The sequence below is a fragment of the Ovis canadensis genome, chromosome 3 (assembly GCF_042477335.2).
Source record: "Ovis canadensis isolate MfBH-ARS-UI-01 breed Bighorn chromosome 3, ARS-UI_OviCan_v2, whole genome shotgun sequence".
Classification (NCBI taxonomy): Eukaryota; Metazoa; Chordata; class Mammalia; order Artiodactyla; family Bovidae; genus Ovis; species Ovis canadensis.
Genome location: NC_091247.1, coordinates 170482515 through 170498798, shown reverse-complemented (window position 1 = coordinate 170498798; position 16284 = coordinate 170482515). Strand labels below are relative to the sequence as shown.

The 16284-nt window shown below is 34.5% G+C and overlaps 1 protein-coding gene across 1 annotated transcript; it reads left to right on the top strand.

Moving 5' to 3' along the window:
• Positions 1–13900: 13900 nt before the first annotated feature.
• LOC138435882 (olfactory receptor 6C3-like) lies at positions 13901–14839 on the top strand. Its single transcript, XM_069581034.1, has one exon. The coding sequence runs from the start codon at positions 13901–13903 to the stop codon at positions 14837–14839; it is 939 nt and encodes a 312-aa protein (XP_069437135.1).
• Positions 14840–16284: the final 1445 nt, after the last annotated feature.

Sequence of the window (16284 nt, the reverse complement as noted above, 5' to 3'; positions counted from 1 at the left end):
GGAAAATTTTAATCATGAAATATTGGAGAAAAGCAAAATTTTTAACATTTTACAGTTTAATTAACCTGTCCTTCAATTTTATTTAGACTTCTTAAAACAGTTTAACCAAGACTTTCAGCATAATGCACTTTTCTTTCTTATTACTGTTGATAATTAGCATTTTTCTGTGTTACAGTGAGTCCTTTCTTCACGAGGTCAATACAAATGTTGAATTTCATTTTCTCTACAAGACTTTGCATGGTTCTGACTTTAAAAAACTATTATAATTATATATTAATCATATGAAAATTGTATTGATGGAAATATTATTAATAACATATCCTACCACCAGGGTTCTGGAGTTTCCCAGGTGGTGCTAGTGGTTAAGAATTTGCCTGCCAGTGAAGGAGATGTAGGAGGTGTGGGTTTGATCCCTGGATTGGGAAGATCACTTGGAGAAGGACATGGAAACCCACTCCAATATTCATGCCTGGAGAATCCCATGGACAGAGGAGTCTGATGGGCTACAGTCTATAGTGTTGCAAAGAGTCAGATACGATGGAAGTGACTTAGCACTCATGCACCATTGGGCCTCTAGGAAGTATTGATACTTTAAGTGCAACTTGCTGATATCATAAGTCTGATAACTCAAAGTGTTATTCTTTTGACCAGTCATTGAAGGCTTAAATTTAGACATCTGTATGAGCTTGATCAATGTTCTCAAACTCTATGTTGCTGAGTTTCTCCAGTTATGAAATAGATATAATAACAATAATTTTATTTTAATGTTATTTTGAGGATGAAATGATACATTATATAAACTAATGCACAATCTGCATCCGGCCTACACTGAACTGTCGAGAAATGTTAGTTGCACTTGAGGGAAGATGTTGCCTCTGCTGAGACAATACTTAACAAGTCAAAGGGAAAAAAGACAGACTTCAAATCATAAGAAACTTTTATGTCTAAAAATGTACTTGTTCTTTATGTGGTAGTCTTAAATATTTGGAACAAATAAGAATCACCTACCTCGTTAGTTTATTTAAATTTAAAGTTCGTGTTCTCATCCCTAAATATATATTTTCAGTTTAACTGGAGTATAGAAACATAGACCATAGGTGACTCTGAAGCCAGTGGTTCATATATAACCAGATTTTCATTTTAGAAGGATCACTCTGTTAACTGTATTGAAGACATATGTCCAAATGTTGGAGTCAAGAAGACAAGGTAGAGGGCTAATATTTATACTAATTGAATTATTTGAGGATTAAAATACAATAGTGTCCACGAATTCAAATCTCAGTGAGATATCTCCAGAGATCTTTAGAGAAAACTGAGATGAACTGTTAAGAATTTGAGTATCTGAGAAAAATTAAGGGGTGATTTACAAATGAATTGAATCGTCTTAGAATTTCCTCTCTGCTCACTCCTGTTCCCCCTGTGGCTCAGCGGTAAAGAATCCACCTGCAATGCAGGAGCTGCGGGTTGGATCCCTGGGTCAGGAGGATCCCTTGGAGAAGGAAATGGCAACCCATTCCATATTCTTGCCTGGAGAATCTCATGGACGGAAGAGCCTGGTGGGTTATAGTCCTTAGGGTTGCAAGAGTCAGACACAAATGAAGTGACTTAGCATGTACAGGGTCAAAGTTTATACAAATGCATTTGGGCTTCCCTGTTGGCTCAGGGAGTAAAGAATCTGCGTGCAGTGAAGAAGACACAGATTCAAACCCTGGGTTGGGAAGATCTCCTGGAGAAAAGAAAGGCTACCCACTCAAGTATTCTTGCCTGGAAAATCTCATGAATAGAGGAGCTGGGCAGGCTACAGTCTATGGGGTTGCAAAGAGTTGAACATGACTCAGTGACTAATAGTTTCACTTTCCTGTACATGCTCACTTAAATATATCAATATAATGACTTTTAAGAAAGGATTATGGTTATATATTGTCAGATTCTTAAAAAGAAAAAACTACAAAAGCTCCTTAAAATGTATAGATTTCCATTCTTGATATAATATTCTATCAAAGAAAACCATATGAAAAAAAATCACAAAGGTATTGATTTAATGGTAAGACTATTATCTATGTGTACCTGAAGAAATAATTTTAACTGAGTTATTTTCTGGTTCATTTTACCATTTTTAAGCCAACACTATTATCCATCTGCTCTTCTATGGAAAAATAGGGGACTAAGTACTTATTGTTTTCAAGGCCCTAAAAACCTCCATTGACAGAGAGTTTGCTTTCAATAAGTCTTTAAAAAACAAATAAACAAACAAAAACAGGTTTGAACTCAGGTCTCTTGCATTGCAGGCAGGTTCTTTACCATCTGCGCCACCAAGAAAGACTTTTTTAAAAAGCACCAAAACCTTATTATATACATGATTTGTGAATATTTTTTTTCATTCTTTGGGTTGTATTTTCAGTTTATTTGAGCTTCCCTGGTGGCTCAGGTGGTAAAGTGTCTGCCTGCAATGTGGGAGACCCAGGTTTGATCCCTGGGTTGGGAAGATCTCCCGGAGAAGGAAATGGCAACCCACTCCAGTATTCTTGCCTGGAGAATCCCACGGATGGAGGAGCATGGTGGGCTACAGCCCATGGGGTCACAAAGAGTCAGACACGATGGAGCTTCACTTCACTTCACTTCACTTCAGTTTATTCACAGTGCCCTTTGATCACTACAGTTTTAATTCCGATGAAACTGTTAGGTAGTTAGAATAGGAAAGAGGAGTCCAGAATGGCAGTGGCTAAAAGACAAGGAAGGGGAAAAGCCTGTGAAAATAGAACAAAGGAAGATCTGAGAATCGGAGTGAGGACCTCAGGTAGAACAAACAATACTCCTGGCTGGCCCAATTTATATAGGGCAGGCCTGCTGCTAAGTCACTCAGTCGTGTCCGACTCTGTGTGGCCCCATAGACAGGCCACCAGGCTCCACCATCCCTGGGATTCTGAAGGCAAGAACACAGGAGTGGGTTGCCATTTCCTTCTCCAATGCATGAAAGTGAAAAGTGAAAGTGAAGTTGCTCAGTCGTGTCCAACTCTTAGCAACCCCATGGACTGCAGCCTAGGGGGAGAAAAAACATAAAAAGAGGAGCCAAAGGGCTTGGAGGTCTCTCTCTCTGTCCCACGCACTGGAGCGCTCTTCTCTTCGCATCTTTGGGTCAACATGCTCTCACACCTTGAGGATGGATTTTTCTGGTATTATCTAAATAAAATAGAGCTGTAACCACGGAGCTGTAAAACTGATTTGTCTAAGAGCTATAACACTGTCCGTTGAGACCTGAGAGCTATAACGCGGTCTGTCTAAGACCTGAGAGCTGTGACATGCCGAAGGCTTTAATGTCCGTCACTCCAAATCTTTGTTGTGACAAGACAGAACCAAGGAGAATACACTCTCCTGACAAAGCCATGTTAATTTTTTTTATTTTGCTGTTTGTGCTTTTGGTGTCATATTTAATAAATCATTGCCGAATTCAAAGTTACAAGGAGTTATATGTATGATTTCTTTTAAGAAATGTATAATTTTAGTGCCCATAATAATATATATTTTTAAAATTTTGAGTTGATCTTTATATATGGTATTTTCCAAAAAAAGATTTTTTTAAAGTTATTTATTTATTTTTGTCTGTAGTGCATCTTTGTTGCTGCATAGAGTCTTTTTCTAGTTGCAGTGGGTGGGGGCTACTCTTCATTGGAGTGCTCAGGCTTCTCATTGTGGTGGCTTCTGTTCTTGTGGAGCACAGGCTCTAGATACATGGGCTTCAGTGTTTACAGCTCTTGGGCTCAGTAGGCTCAGTAGTTGTGGTGCATGGGCTCAGTTGCCCCTCAGCACAAGAAATCCTCCTAGACCAGGGATGGAACCTGTGTCCTCTGCATTGTAAGCCAGACTTTTAACCAGTGGACCACCAAGGAAGCCCTATATATAGCCTTTATCTATGGGGTGAGATAGAGATTTCTTTTGCATGTACATATCTAGTTTTCCCAACATGGCTTCTTAAAAAATCTGTTACATCTTTGAATAATCTTGTCACCCTTGTTAAAAATCAACTGACCATAAATGTGTGGTTCTACCTTAGAGTTCTTTGTTCTATTCCTTTGGTCTGTACGTTGACTGTTATGCCAGTATCACACTCTCTTGATGACTTTAGCTTTACAATAAGTTTTCAAATTAGATTTCTTTCTTTTTTTAAAATGTAACTTAGTGAATGGGCTTCCTAGTGGTTCAGTGGTAAAGAATCCACCTGCCAGGCATTATACACAGGTTCAATACCTGGGTCTGGAAGATCCCTAGAGAAGGAATTGGCAACCCACTCTAGTATTCTTGCCTGTGAAATCCCATTGGACAGAGGAGCCTGGAGAGCTATAGTGCATGGGGTTGTAAAAGAGTTGAACACAACTTAGCAACTAAATAACAATAGCAATAGAGAATACTTCAGGGTGCACATAAAATGAAGAAACCATAAAACACAAATGCAGTCCACACACTTCTTGACACATTGTGAGTGGTTACTGTGAAAAAATTTAACAGGAGTTTGAGAATAACTTTTATATGACTGTTCTCAGTTTCTTCTCTGTGATGACATCATTCCTTACAAAATACTGTATATATGAAAACACTAAGTTGTGGGCTTTTTGCTGAAAATAATATTCAAGAGTGATTATTTTACCAGAAATAAAATCTTCTATGTAATCACTCTGGTAATAATGAGCCAAACTACTCTGGTAGTTTTTCCTATTGTCAGCTGGCACAACACCCTCAGGTAGAGGATAAATCCTTCCCCTGGGCCTAAGGAATGTATACATCTATATATAAAACTTAAATTCTAAATATTTATTTATAGTGCTACTATACTAAGTAATCTATAAAATAATTGAAGTTATAGATTATACCTCTTTCTCTCATTTACCCCAGTGTACAGTCTGGCACCATAGGATACAGACAGAAAATCAAGGAAACAGAATGGAGAGCACAGAAATAAACCCACGTTTACATGGTCATTTAATTTACAAAAAAGGCAAGATTACAAAATGGGGAAAAGAGCCTCTGCAATGAATGGGTGTTGGGAAAATTGGATGGCCACATGAAAATCAATCAAACTGGACTACTTTACCACACTTTTTGCAAAAATAAAGTCAAAACGAACTGAGGACTTGAATGTAAGACCCCAAACCCTAAAACTAGTAGAAGAAAACTTAGGCAGTACAGTCTTTGACATAGATCTTAGGAATAACTTTTAGGATATATCTTCTCAGGCAAGGACAACAAAAACAAAAATAAACAAATGGGACCACCTCAAACTAAAACATTTTGAACAGTGAAGGAAACTATCAAAAAAGAAGAAACTGCCTACTGAATGGAAAAAGCTGTTTGCAAACAATAGTCTCATAAAAGATTAGTATTCAAAAGTATACAAGACTCCTACATCTCAACATGAAAAGAAACAAACAATTAATAGTGGACATAGGACCTGAGTAGACATTTTACAAGGAAGAAGGTCAATAGCACGTGAAAATGTGCTCTGTATCACTAATCATGAGGGAAATGCAAATCATAACCACAACTAGATATGATCTACACCTGTCAAGATCGTTAAGAAGATAACAAAAATAAGTGTTGGTGAGGATATGGAGAAAAGGGAATTCTTTGCACTGTTGCTGGGAATGTAAATTGGTGCAGCCACTATGGAAAACATTTTGAAGCTTCTTAAAAAGATTAAAAATAAACCTTGCATAGGATCCAGCAGTTTTACTTCTTATATTTTATCCCAAAGGAAACAAAACACTATTTTGAAAAGATGCATGTACCCCTATTTTCATTGCAACATTACTCACGATAGTCAAAATATGGAAGCAACCCAAATTCCTATCAATAGATGAATAGATTAAAATATAAACATGATATTACTCATCCATAAAAGAGAATGACATCTTGCCATTTGGGATAACGTGAATGGACCCAGAGAGTGTTATATGTGAAATATATGTGACAGAGAAAAATAAGTACCATATGATTTGAATTACATGTGACAAAAAAAAAAAAAAACTACAAATGAACAAATATAACACAACAGAAATAAGTGTCATAGATAAAGAGGAAAAAGATGGAATGGGGTTAAGGGATGGTTGAAACAGGTGAAGAGGTACAACACTCCACTACAGAATAAATGAGTCATAAAGATGAAATGTACATGGTTGGAATATAAGCGGTAATAATGTGTTATCTTTGTATGATGAGCAAGGAGGTCAAAAGTACAAACTTCCAGTTATAAGTCTAAATAATTACTAATGGTGTAATGTATAGCATGATTGCAATATTTAGCACTGCTCTATATTTCATATTAATGTTATTTAGATAGTAAATCCTGAGAATTCTTATCATAAAGAAAAATAATTTTTTCTTCAATCTAGAATTGATATGAAACGATGGATTTTCATTAAACTTATTGTGGTAATCTTTTCATGTATATAAATCAAATTGGACCATAAAGAAGGCTGAACACTGAAGAACTGATGCTTATGAACTGTGGTATTGGAGAAGACTCTTGAGAGTCCCTTAGGCTGCAGGGAGATCAAACCAGTCAATCCTAAAGGAAATCAGTCTTGAATATTCATTGGAAGGACTGATGAGCTGAAATATAAATACTTTGGCCACTTCATGTGGAGAATCAACTCATTAGAAAAGACCCTGATGCTGGGAAAGATTGAAGGTAGGAGGAGAAGGGAACAACAGAGGATGAGATGGTTAGATGGCATCACCAACTCAATGGAAATGAGTTTGAGCAAACTCTGGATGTTGGTGAAGGACAGGGAAGCCTGGCATGCTGCAGTCCATGGGGTTGCAAAAAGTCAGACATGACTGAGTGACTGAACAACAACACCACCACCTTAAATTCAAATAATGTTGTATATGTTAATTACATCTTCATCTAGTAGATGAAGAAAAAACTAAAAACAACAAAATCTCAACAAATTGAATACAGAAAGGACATACCTCGGAAAAAAAAAAAAGAATGTACCTCAACATAAAAAGGCCATTTATGACAATTACATAATATCATACACAGTGAGGAGGTTTGAAAGCTTTTCCTTGAAGATTAGCAACAAGACAATGGTGTTCTTTTTCACCACTCCTATTCACCACAGCACTGGTAGTCCTGGCCAGAACAATCAAGAAAGAAAAAGAAATAAAAGGCATCAAAATCAAAGAAGAATTAAAAATGTTTCTGTTTGCAGATGATATGATATTACATATAGAAAACCCAAGAAAACTGTTGAGTTAATCAACAAATTCAGCAAAATTGCAGGATAAAAAATATACATACAAAAGTCAGTTGTGCTTGTATATGACAACATACTATCTGAAGAAGAGGTAACATTTAAATTCCACTTATCACAACACAGAAACAATAAAATACTTAAGAATAAATTTAACCAAGAAGGTGAAAGATCTATAGACCTAAAATAATATGACATTGTAAAAAAGTTGAAGAAGCCACAAATACATGGAAAAGTATACTGTTCATGGATTATAAGAATTAATATTTAAGTGTCCATACTACCTGAAGCCATGTATAGGTTAAATAAAATCTCTATTAAGATTCTAATGGTATTTTTTTCAGAAATAGAATTCATATTGACATACAAAAGACCCTGAATATCCACAACAATCCTGAGAATAAACAAAGCTGGAGACATTACATTTCTGAATGTCAAACTATTTTACAGAGCTATAGGAATCAAAGCAGTATGCTACAGGTATAAAAACATGCACATAAATTAATGTAATGGAACTGAGTGCTTCAAAATAAACCAGTGCCTCAGTGGTCAAATAATATTTTACAAGGAAGTCACAGATACTTAATGTGTAAAGATGTACCCTCAATAAATATAATTATGAAAACTGAATATTTAAAAGAGTGAAAGTGAACCCATATCTTACAATACTCAACAAAAATTAACTCAAAATTGATTGAAAGCCTAAATGTAAGACCTGGAACTATGAAACCCTGAGACAACATAGGAGAAAGTTCCTTGACATTATTCTTGGCAATATTTTTTTGGATATGACACAAATAGCACAAGCAACAGAAGTTACTTTTTGGAAAATTAATTCAATCAATTAATATCTAACAAGGTTAACCAAACTACTAATATCAATACACAAACTACTAATATCAATAATGAAGTAAAAAGTATATTCATGATCCCATAGACATTAAAAAGAAATAAGGAAAAATTACAAATAATATTATGATCATAAATATGATAAAAGAAATGAACCTATTCTTGAAAGATACAAACTTAAACTCACTGAGGAAGGCATGACTAGCCCAACATCTATTCAAGTGTGTGAAGGTGGTGTTAAAAATTTTCCCCAAATAAAAAAATTTACCACCTTTTTATTAGCATTATCCTAATCTGAAACCAGAAAAATAAATTGTAAGGAGAGGAAACTACAGCTCAATATCTGTCTTAAACATTGATGAAAGATTTCTTAACAAAATTGGATTAGTAGTTAAAATACAGTAATATATAGAATTATATTGTATTATATATAATACAGTAATATTTATCATATATATAATATACAGTAATATATATATATATATTCCTCCCAAATTACAGCTTTGTATCTGTCTTAAACATTTATGAAAGAGTTCTTAACAAAATTTGATTAGTAGTCAAAATACAGTAATATATATAACTACTAATTTGATTAGTAGTTAAAACACAGTAATATATATACTGTAATATATATTACATATACAGTGATATATATTATATATAAATATATATATGGATAATCCAAACTTTTATATATATTAACATTGTATATATATAAAAATCAAGCTTGGTGCATTTCTTTTCTTGGCTTAAGATGAATAAAGATGAATTAAACAAAGGCCATTTTCTCTACATTACATAGCATTAGAATGCAAAAAGATATATGTATGAGTAATTGCAATAGAGTAAGATAAGTGTGCAAAGTTTTAAGAGAGCAAAGAACAGAGGGCACCTAATCCTGGCTTTGCAAACCAGGGAAGATTTCAAGGAATATATGACATTTAGATAAAACCTTAAAGAAAAATATGTGCATGTATGTGTGTATGTCTGTGTGTGTCTGAGAGAGAGAGAGAGAATGCCTAGAAATTGTAAGAAACGATGAGCAATTTGATAAGATCAGAGCAGAGGTCACACAGGCCCTTGGTTCCAGAAAGATACCATGCACTTAAGCAATATTTCAAGAGTAACGGAAAGAGAAATAAGTGTCCAACAAAACTATGCATTAATGGGAATGCTCTGTAATCTGTGCTATTCAATATATTAGCCATTAGCCACATTTGGCTTTGGAGTACTTGAAATGAAGTTAATGAAACTGAGGATTTGAGTTTGTAGTTTTTTAAAAATATAAATTTATTTATTTTAACTGGAGGTTAATTACTTTATAATATTGTATTGGTTTTGCCATACATCAACATGAATCCACCACAGGTATACACGTGTTCCCCATCTTGAACTCCCCTCCCTTCTCCCTCCCGGTACCATCCCTCTGGGTCGTCTCACTGCAACTAATTCGTATTTTTATTTAAATAGCCACACATGTGACTTATCACTTATACCATGAAACTTACAGTCTAGTGAGAATGAGACCATGTTAGCAATGAAAATATAATCACTACTGCAAAGATGAAGTGCAAGGCATAATGGAAACATGTAAGAGTTTGGGAAAATCAAAGATTCAGGGAATACTGCCATAAAGAATAAAGTAGATTTATCGGATGGCTAGAAGACAATTGAAGTTCCAAAGAAACCACTTCCAAGAGGCAGATCATCAGACTGTTGAAACAAATAAACAAAAAACAAGTATGCTCCAATGAAAAAGTGAAGGTGGATATAAGGCAGTAGGTCTGAATGGAAGGAGGGGACCCAATCTTACAGGACTTTGACTCTGTTAAAATTAGACTCTTTATATTGAAGTCAAAGAAACCTCTTCTTTTGGAATATGAGAATTATGAGTTTCTCAAGGCAAGGCAATATTTCAGTTGAGTCAGTTATTTTCTCAGCTGAAAGATGACTTACAAATCTTGTTAATGAGAACAATGAGCTAGACAGAATCTGTTAACGGGATAACAGGACATTGATGCTCTTAGCAACTCACTGTCCAAACTCTCATATTGTCTCTAGCTCATTGATGTCAGGACAATTAGTTATGCATTTAAAAAGCAAAAAAAAAAAATCCATATCTGATATAATAATAAATTCTGGATGTACCAAAGACAAAAATGTAGAAAGCAAAGTCATAGAAGTGTTGAATGTAAGCAGATATTTATAGAATTTTGAAATACATGGAAAGATGTACTGAGAAAATAGGTCACCAAGAATTCATGACAGACTGTACAACTTTCATAGTTGAACCACTCCATTAAAAGTTAAAAAGGAAGGCTTGTCTCTGAAAACATCCTGCCAGAGATATGACTGCGGATTACTATTCATAACAGATATATCCTACTAATAAGTAAAAAGACAACAAAGCCAAGGAAAAGTGAACACAGGTTAAAATAGACCATTAATGGATGGGAAATAGAAATAAAAATGTTTGATCTATTAATTGCAGAATGTGAAATTTAAAGTAAGATTGACGTTTATATACTACTAGAGCTTCCTTGGCAGCTCAGTTGGTAAAGAATCCGCCTGCAATGCAGAAGAACCCGGTTTGATTCTTGGGTCAGAAAGCTCTGCTGGATAATGGATAGGCTACCCTATCTTATCCACTGAATACCACTGGAGGCTACCACTCCAGTATTCTTGGGCTTCCCTGATGGCTCAGCTGGTAAAGAATCTCCCTGCAATGTGGGAGACCTGGGTTCGATCCCTGAGTTGGGACTATTCTGCTAATTTATACATTATCACTTTAATCTTTACAGTATACTATGAATGAGGACTGTTAGGATACTCATTTTATGGGTAGAGCAATCTCAGAAAGGTTAAATCAAGCTGGAAAGTTTACAAAGAACTTGGCTCTCTTTAACCTCAAAACCTAGTCACTGAAGCACCATGATGTGGTCTTTATGATATTTTTATTAAATTAATTGTGGCATCATTTTCATCCTTCTATAAAATTTGTGAATGAATCCAGTACTGATTAGGATGCACTGAAAGAGTTCATTCTGTCTGTAGGAGAGAAATTTTGAAGTATCTATCAAAATTTAGTATACATGTTACATCAATACTTCTATGTATGCAAAAAAAATGCATAAAAACAGACCACATTGTAACCAATTATGTGAAATTGGTAGCAGACTAATTCCTTAAATCTCAATCAACAATGAAATTACCAAATTATATACGTCTTCTCTGATATTCTATGCAATCATTATAATGAGTTCCATCTAGATAATTGATAATGAATAATATCCATTACATATTTTACCTGAAAATAAAGAAAATTGCCAAACATTTTCTGTAATAAAGTTGCATTAATGTAAGAAGAAAAAAATGTATCTCTGAGAGTGTGAATGTGGCTATGTTTAGAGCTGAATATATAGAAAAATATGTAGCAGAACACAGTACAAGCTTTGAGGGCAAACAAAAATTCATTTGGAAACATAAGGGTCATCCCATAAGTCACAATGTGCTGATTTGATAGTGGTTCTCTCATACTTGATTCTCATAACATTAAACATAAGTAACTATTAGAATGAAAAATAGTAAAGTTTCAAGTACTCTTCTTATTTTTAAGGATATTAAAATGCTTTCTTTATTCATTCATTCTACTTTGTGCTGGTGGAGATATGAAAATGAGTGAAACATAGGAACTACCCTTAGTGAAGGGTCCATTGTGGTGTAGCTCAGCCCTGTATTCAATCCACCCCAAAGGGACTGAGGATAAATTACCTCCCAAGTGTGGACTGAGTGCCATGTGCTTATTAGAGAAATTTAAGTTCAACCAAAGGAAAACCAACTGGTTGGCACACTTTTCCTTTTATCCTGCTCTATTCATTAGCTTCTGGAAAACTGTATGTCATGACGTCACTACATCTCTTGAATTATCTCTTCTTACACCCTTTCTATCATCCCTCTGGTTTCAGAGATTTAAGCAGTGACCAAAGAAGGTAAAATCGTTTACTCTTTTGGTAATAGTCAATCTTCATCTTATCCAGGGAGCTTTGAAATGTTTTACCTTCCAGTCATTAAGCAGTGTTTCTTGAACTTTTCCTTCAAGAACTCTCAGGATTACAAGAGTAATTTCTTAGAGTTTCAGTCAGGACAATGTTTATTTACCTTTATATAGCAAGACAAAAGAAATGAAAAACAAATTTTTGTAGCAGAGTTTGTAGAAAATATCCATGAAATCAAGCCTGTGTTTTCTCTATGTGAGATACTTTTATATAATGGAGACAAGGATGAGATAATGACCAAAAAATCTCCTAAAGTATAATACAAATGCATTACATCTCATATTTAAAGTAAATAAAGGAAATCTGGGATTATATTTCTGACTGGAATCATTAGATGTATCAGAAACTATGAATGTGCCCAGTTTTTAAATGTGTATTTCACCTTTTTTCCATCCAAAAGTTTATTTTGTCAGAATAAATTGCTTTAACATATTTACTATTACTTGTTTTGTATTTTAATATTTCAACCATTGTTCAAAACACAGCAATAGTTTCTGCCTTTTGATCTGCCAATTTTGCTAATATGTGTAACAAAATATGTTTATTCTTAAAGGAAGAAAATGCTGATTGTTAGGAAGGACTTAAAGAGCAAATGAAGGCACTATACGAGCTTTGATACTTACCACCTGTTGACTGTTCTAGTTCAAGCTATATAAAGAAAATAAATATTCATAAGAGCTTACACAGAGACACAATTCTGGTTGCTAAGAATGAAGAGCGATCAAGATGAATAAAAATTTTATAGATTACTTTTGAACAATTTTGGTTACTAAACAGTAAATCTTAAACAGAATTTTATTTATTCTAATGACTTAGCCTCCTAGAAAGAAGTTAATGGGATATTTTGGCATCAGAAGTCTCCCTCTTGTGTTCTGTCCTGTCCTCAGACACATAAGGGTAAAAAGAGTAAATACAGCAAAATTTAAAAAATGAGATGACTGTAAATTTATTTTTATTTATTTATTTTTTTAATATAAATTTATTTAATTGGAGGTTAATTACTTTACAATATTGTATTGGTTTTGCCATACAAGGATCAGTATGTCATCGAAATGCAATATTCATATAGCTCTATGTGGTATTAGTCAATATCTCTAATTTCTTATTTCTTTCTTTGCATTTAGAACTTTGTTCTTATTTATAAGCAAGGCAATTCTAGTTCCATGTATATGTGATTGTAAACACATTTACTTATTTTGGGCATATTGAAGAAATATATACTAAGAAAGAAAAAATCGTAGCTATTATTAAGCTCAGGAATTGTCATTGGGTCATCAGTTGCCACTGAAACCTCCTAAGACAATACAGTTTTTATATGGTATCAGAACCATAACTCAAAATTAGATATTTCAGTCCTATAAGCACAGCATCCTGGAAACTAGAAACTAATGTCTTAATATCTAAACTACAGATTTGGCTAGTAAATATGGCTGTAGAAAATGTAATTAAAAGATATTTGCTCACATAGAAAATATAGTCTTATGTAGAGGTTTTATGTCAAATCTCTAATGAGGGGACTTTTAACATAGACCTGTAAATACGTTTTTTTTCTTTAATAGACAATGTGTATTTTGCTTTAGTAGAAGTGAGTGGATATTGCAAAAATTCTTACAGGAAAAAAGGTCCAGTGCTTCCTTTAATGAAAACTAATAATTCCAATATCTAAATCTTCAATTCCTTTACTATTCACTTATTCTTCGTTTTGTTTTATACCAACAGATTTGGCTTAAAGACAATAAAATCAGTATGAGAAACCACACAATGCTCACAGAATTCGTCCTCTTGGGCATATCAGAAAACCCAGAGCTTCAGGTTGTCATTTTTATCTTTTTATTTCTGGCTTATGTATTGAGTGTTGCTGGAAACCTAACCATCATCATCCTCACTTTAACAGACTGTCATCTAAAGACGCCGATGTATTATTTCCTCCGGAATTTCTCCTTCTTAGAGATTACATTCACCAGTGTCTCTATCCCCAGGTTTTTGGGGGCAATCATTACTAAAGTCAAGACTATTTCCTATAACAATTGCTTGGCTCAGTTATTTTTCTTCATCTTCATGGGTGTGTCTGAGTTTTTCCTTCTCACTGCCATGTCTTATGATCGGTATGTTGCCATCTGCAAGCCTCTCCACTACACCACCATCATGAACAAGAAAATCTGCACTTTGCTGGTCTTTAGTTCATGGCTAGGGGCGTTTCTTACCATTTTCCCACCACTCATGCTTATCCTTCAGCTAGATTTCTGTGCTTCCAACATAATTGATCACTTCTCCTGTGATTACTTCCCCATTTTGCAACTCTCATGCTCAGATACGTGGCTTTTAGAGATGATTGGCTTTTACTTTGCTTTTGTGACTCTGCTCTTCACATTGGCATTAGTGATTCTCTCCTATATGTGCATTATTAGCACCATTTTGCGAATACCATCGTCTACTCAGAGGAAAAAGGCTTTCTCCACATGTTCCTCTCACATGATTGTCATTTCCATTTCTTATGGAAGCTGTATATTCATGTATGTCAAGCCTTCAGCAAAAGAAAGAGCTTCATTGACCAAAGGAGTAGCTATTCTCAACACTTCAATTGCCCCCATGTTAAATCCTTTTATTTATACCTTGAGGAACAACCAAGTAAAACAAGCTTTGAAAAACTTGGTTCATAAAGTGATATTTTCTAGAAATGAATGAAAGTGTGTATTAACATGAATGAATGCAATTTAACTTCTACAGTGTCCACCTAGCTCCATCTCACAGGTATCATCTGCACTGCTGAGCTCATTAGCTCAAACTTCCTTTTTAATGAAATTGACTATGCTGTGTCTTCCTTTCAAACTATCTATAGCTTCCGTATAATCACTGACTTACAATTCCAAATAGAAAACCAGTAATTTAGAACATTAATTATTTTATCCATTATTCTGAATAATAATCTCATATTGAATAAAATATTTAATATGGTAATTTCTAAAGGAGTAAACATTTTAATGTTTTAATAACCTTACTCTTAAATATTATCTTTTGGTACTAATATAGCAATTTCTTAAAGTGGTGGAATATGAAATAAATAATCGACAACTATATTTTTTGCACACTATCTGCAGTATCTGTCCAGTTCTTTCCACTCATCTGATGGACTTGGATATTTATTTTTCCTACTTTCAGATAACTAGAAGTTCATAATATCTCATAATTCTTAGTTATGCTGAAGGCATGTGTTATGTTTATTTCATATACTCTCCTTATGTATCTACATTATTTTTATAAATACTTAAAAAGGAAGAGTTAGCTACCATGACTCTAATGCCACCTGAAAATTTAACAGGAATTTCTTGAATAATATTTCTTCTACAGAGAGCATTTATTGGTTTATGTATGCTGAATTAAGTATGTTCTGTTTCATATCTTATGTAATCTTACAGATATATGGCAAATTGCACGTGTTCTCAGTGTCCAACTTTTTTCAACCCATGGGCTGTAGCTCACCAGGCTCCTCTGTCCCTGGGATTTCCCAGGCAAGAATACAGAAGTAGGTTGCCATTTCCTCCTCCAGGGGACCTTCCTGACTCAGGGATCTAACTCGAGTGTCCTGCATCTCCTCACTGGCAGGCAGATTCTTTACCACTGAACCATCTGACAGGCTGTATGACAAATTAGGCATCATTATCTCATATACAAATGTGTAAATAGATGCTCAGAAAATTTGAGGGATTCGTCTGAATAATTTGCCTAATTAGTCATTGCTGCTGCAGCTCTTTAGTCATGTCTGACTCTTTGTGACCCCATAGACTATTAGCCCCCCAGGCTCTTCTATTGATGAAGTTTCCCAGGCAAGAATACTGGAGTAAGTTGCCCTTGCCTTCTCCAATATAACCAATATGAGAGCTCAATTTGAAAAAGCAAACAAAAAGTGTTTATATGTTTGACTGTATGCTTATTTGAAACTCTGTAAGGACCTGCAAATTTCGCACAGTGTTTACTAAAGACCTGAATGATTCTGTTGCCTTTCACCCCCATCATTTCACTTGTGTGTGTTTATATTAATATAATTATATTCTATTTACCAAGGTAGTAACTCCTAAAGTTATGCTTGGAATACAGATTTACGCATTAATCAAAACAAGATACCTCTTCAA

Coding starts and splice junctions, on each gene's coding strand:
- LOC138435882 (XM_069581034.1), top strand. CDS start 13,901: ATGAGAAACCACACAATGCTCACAGAATTCGTCCTCTTGGGCATATCA.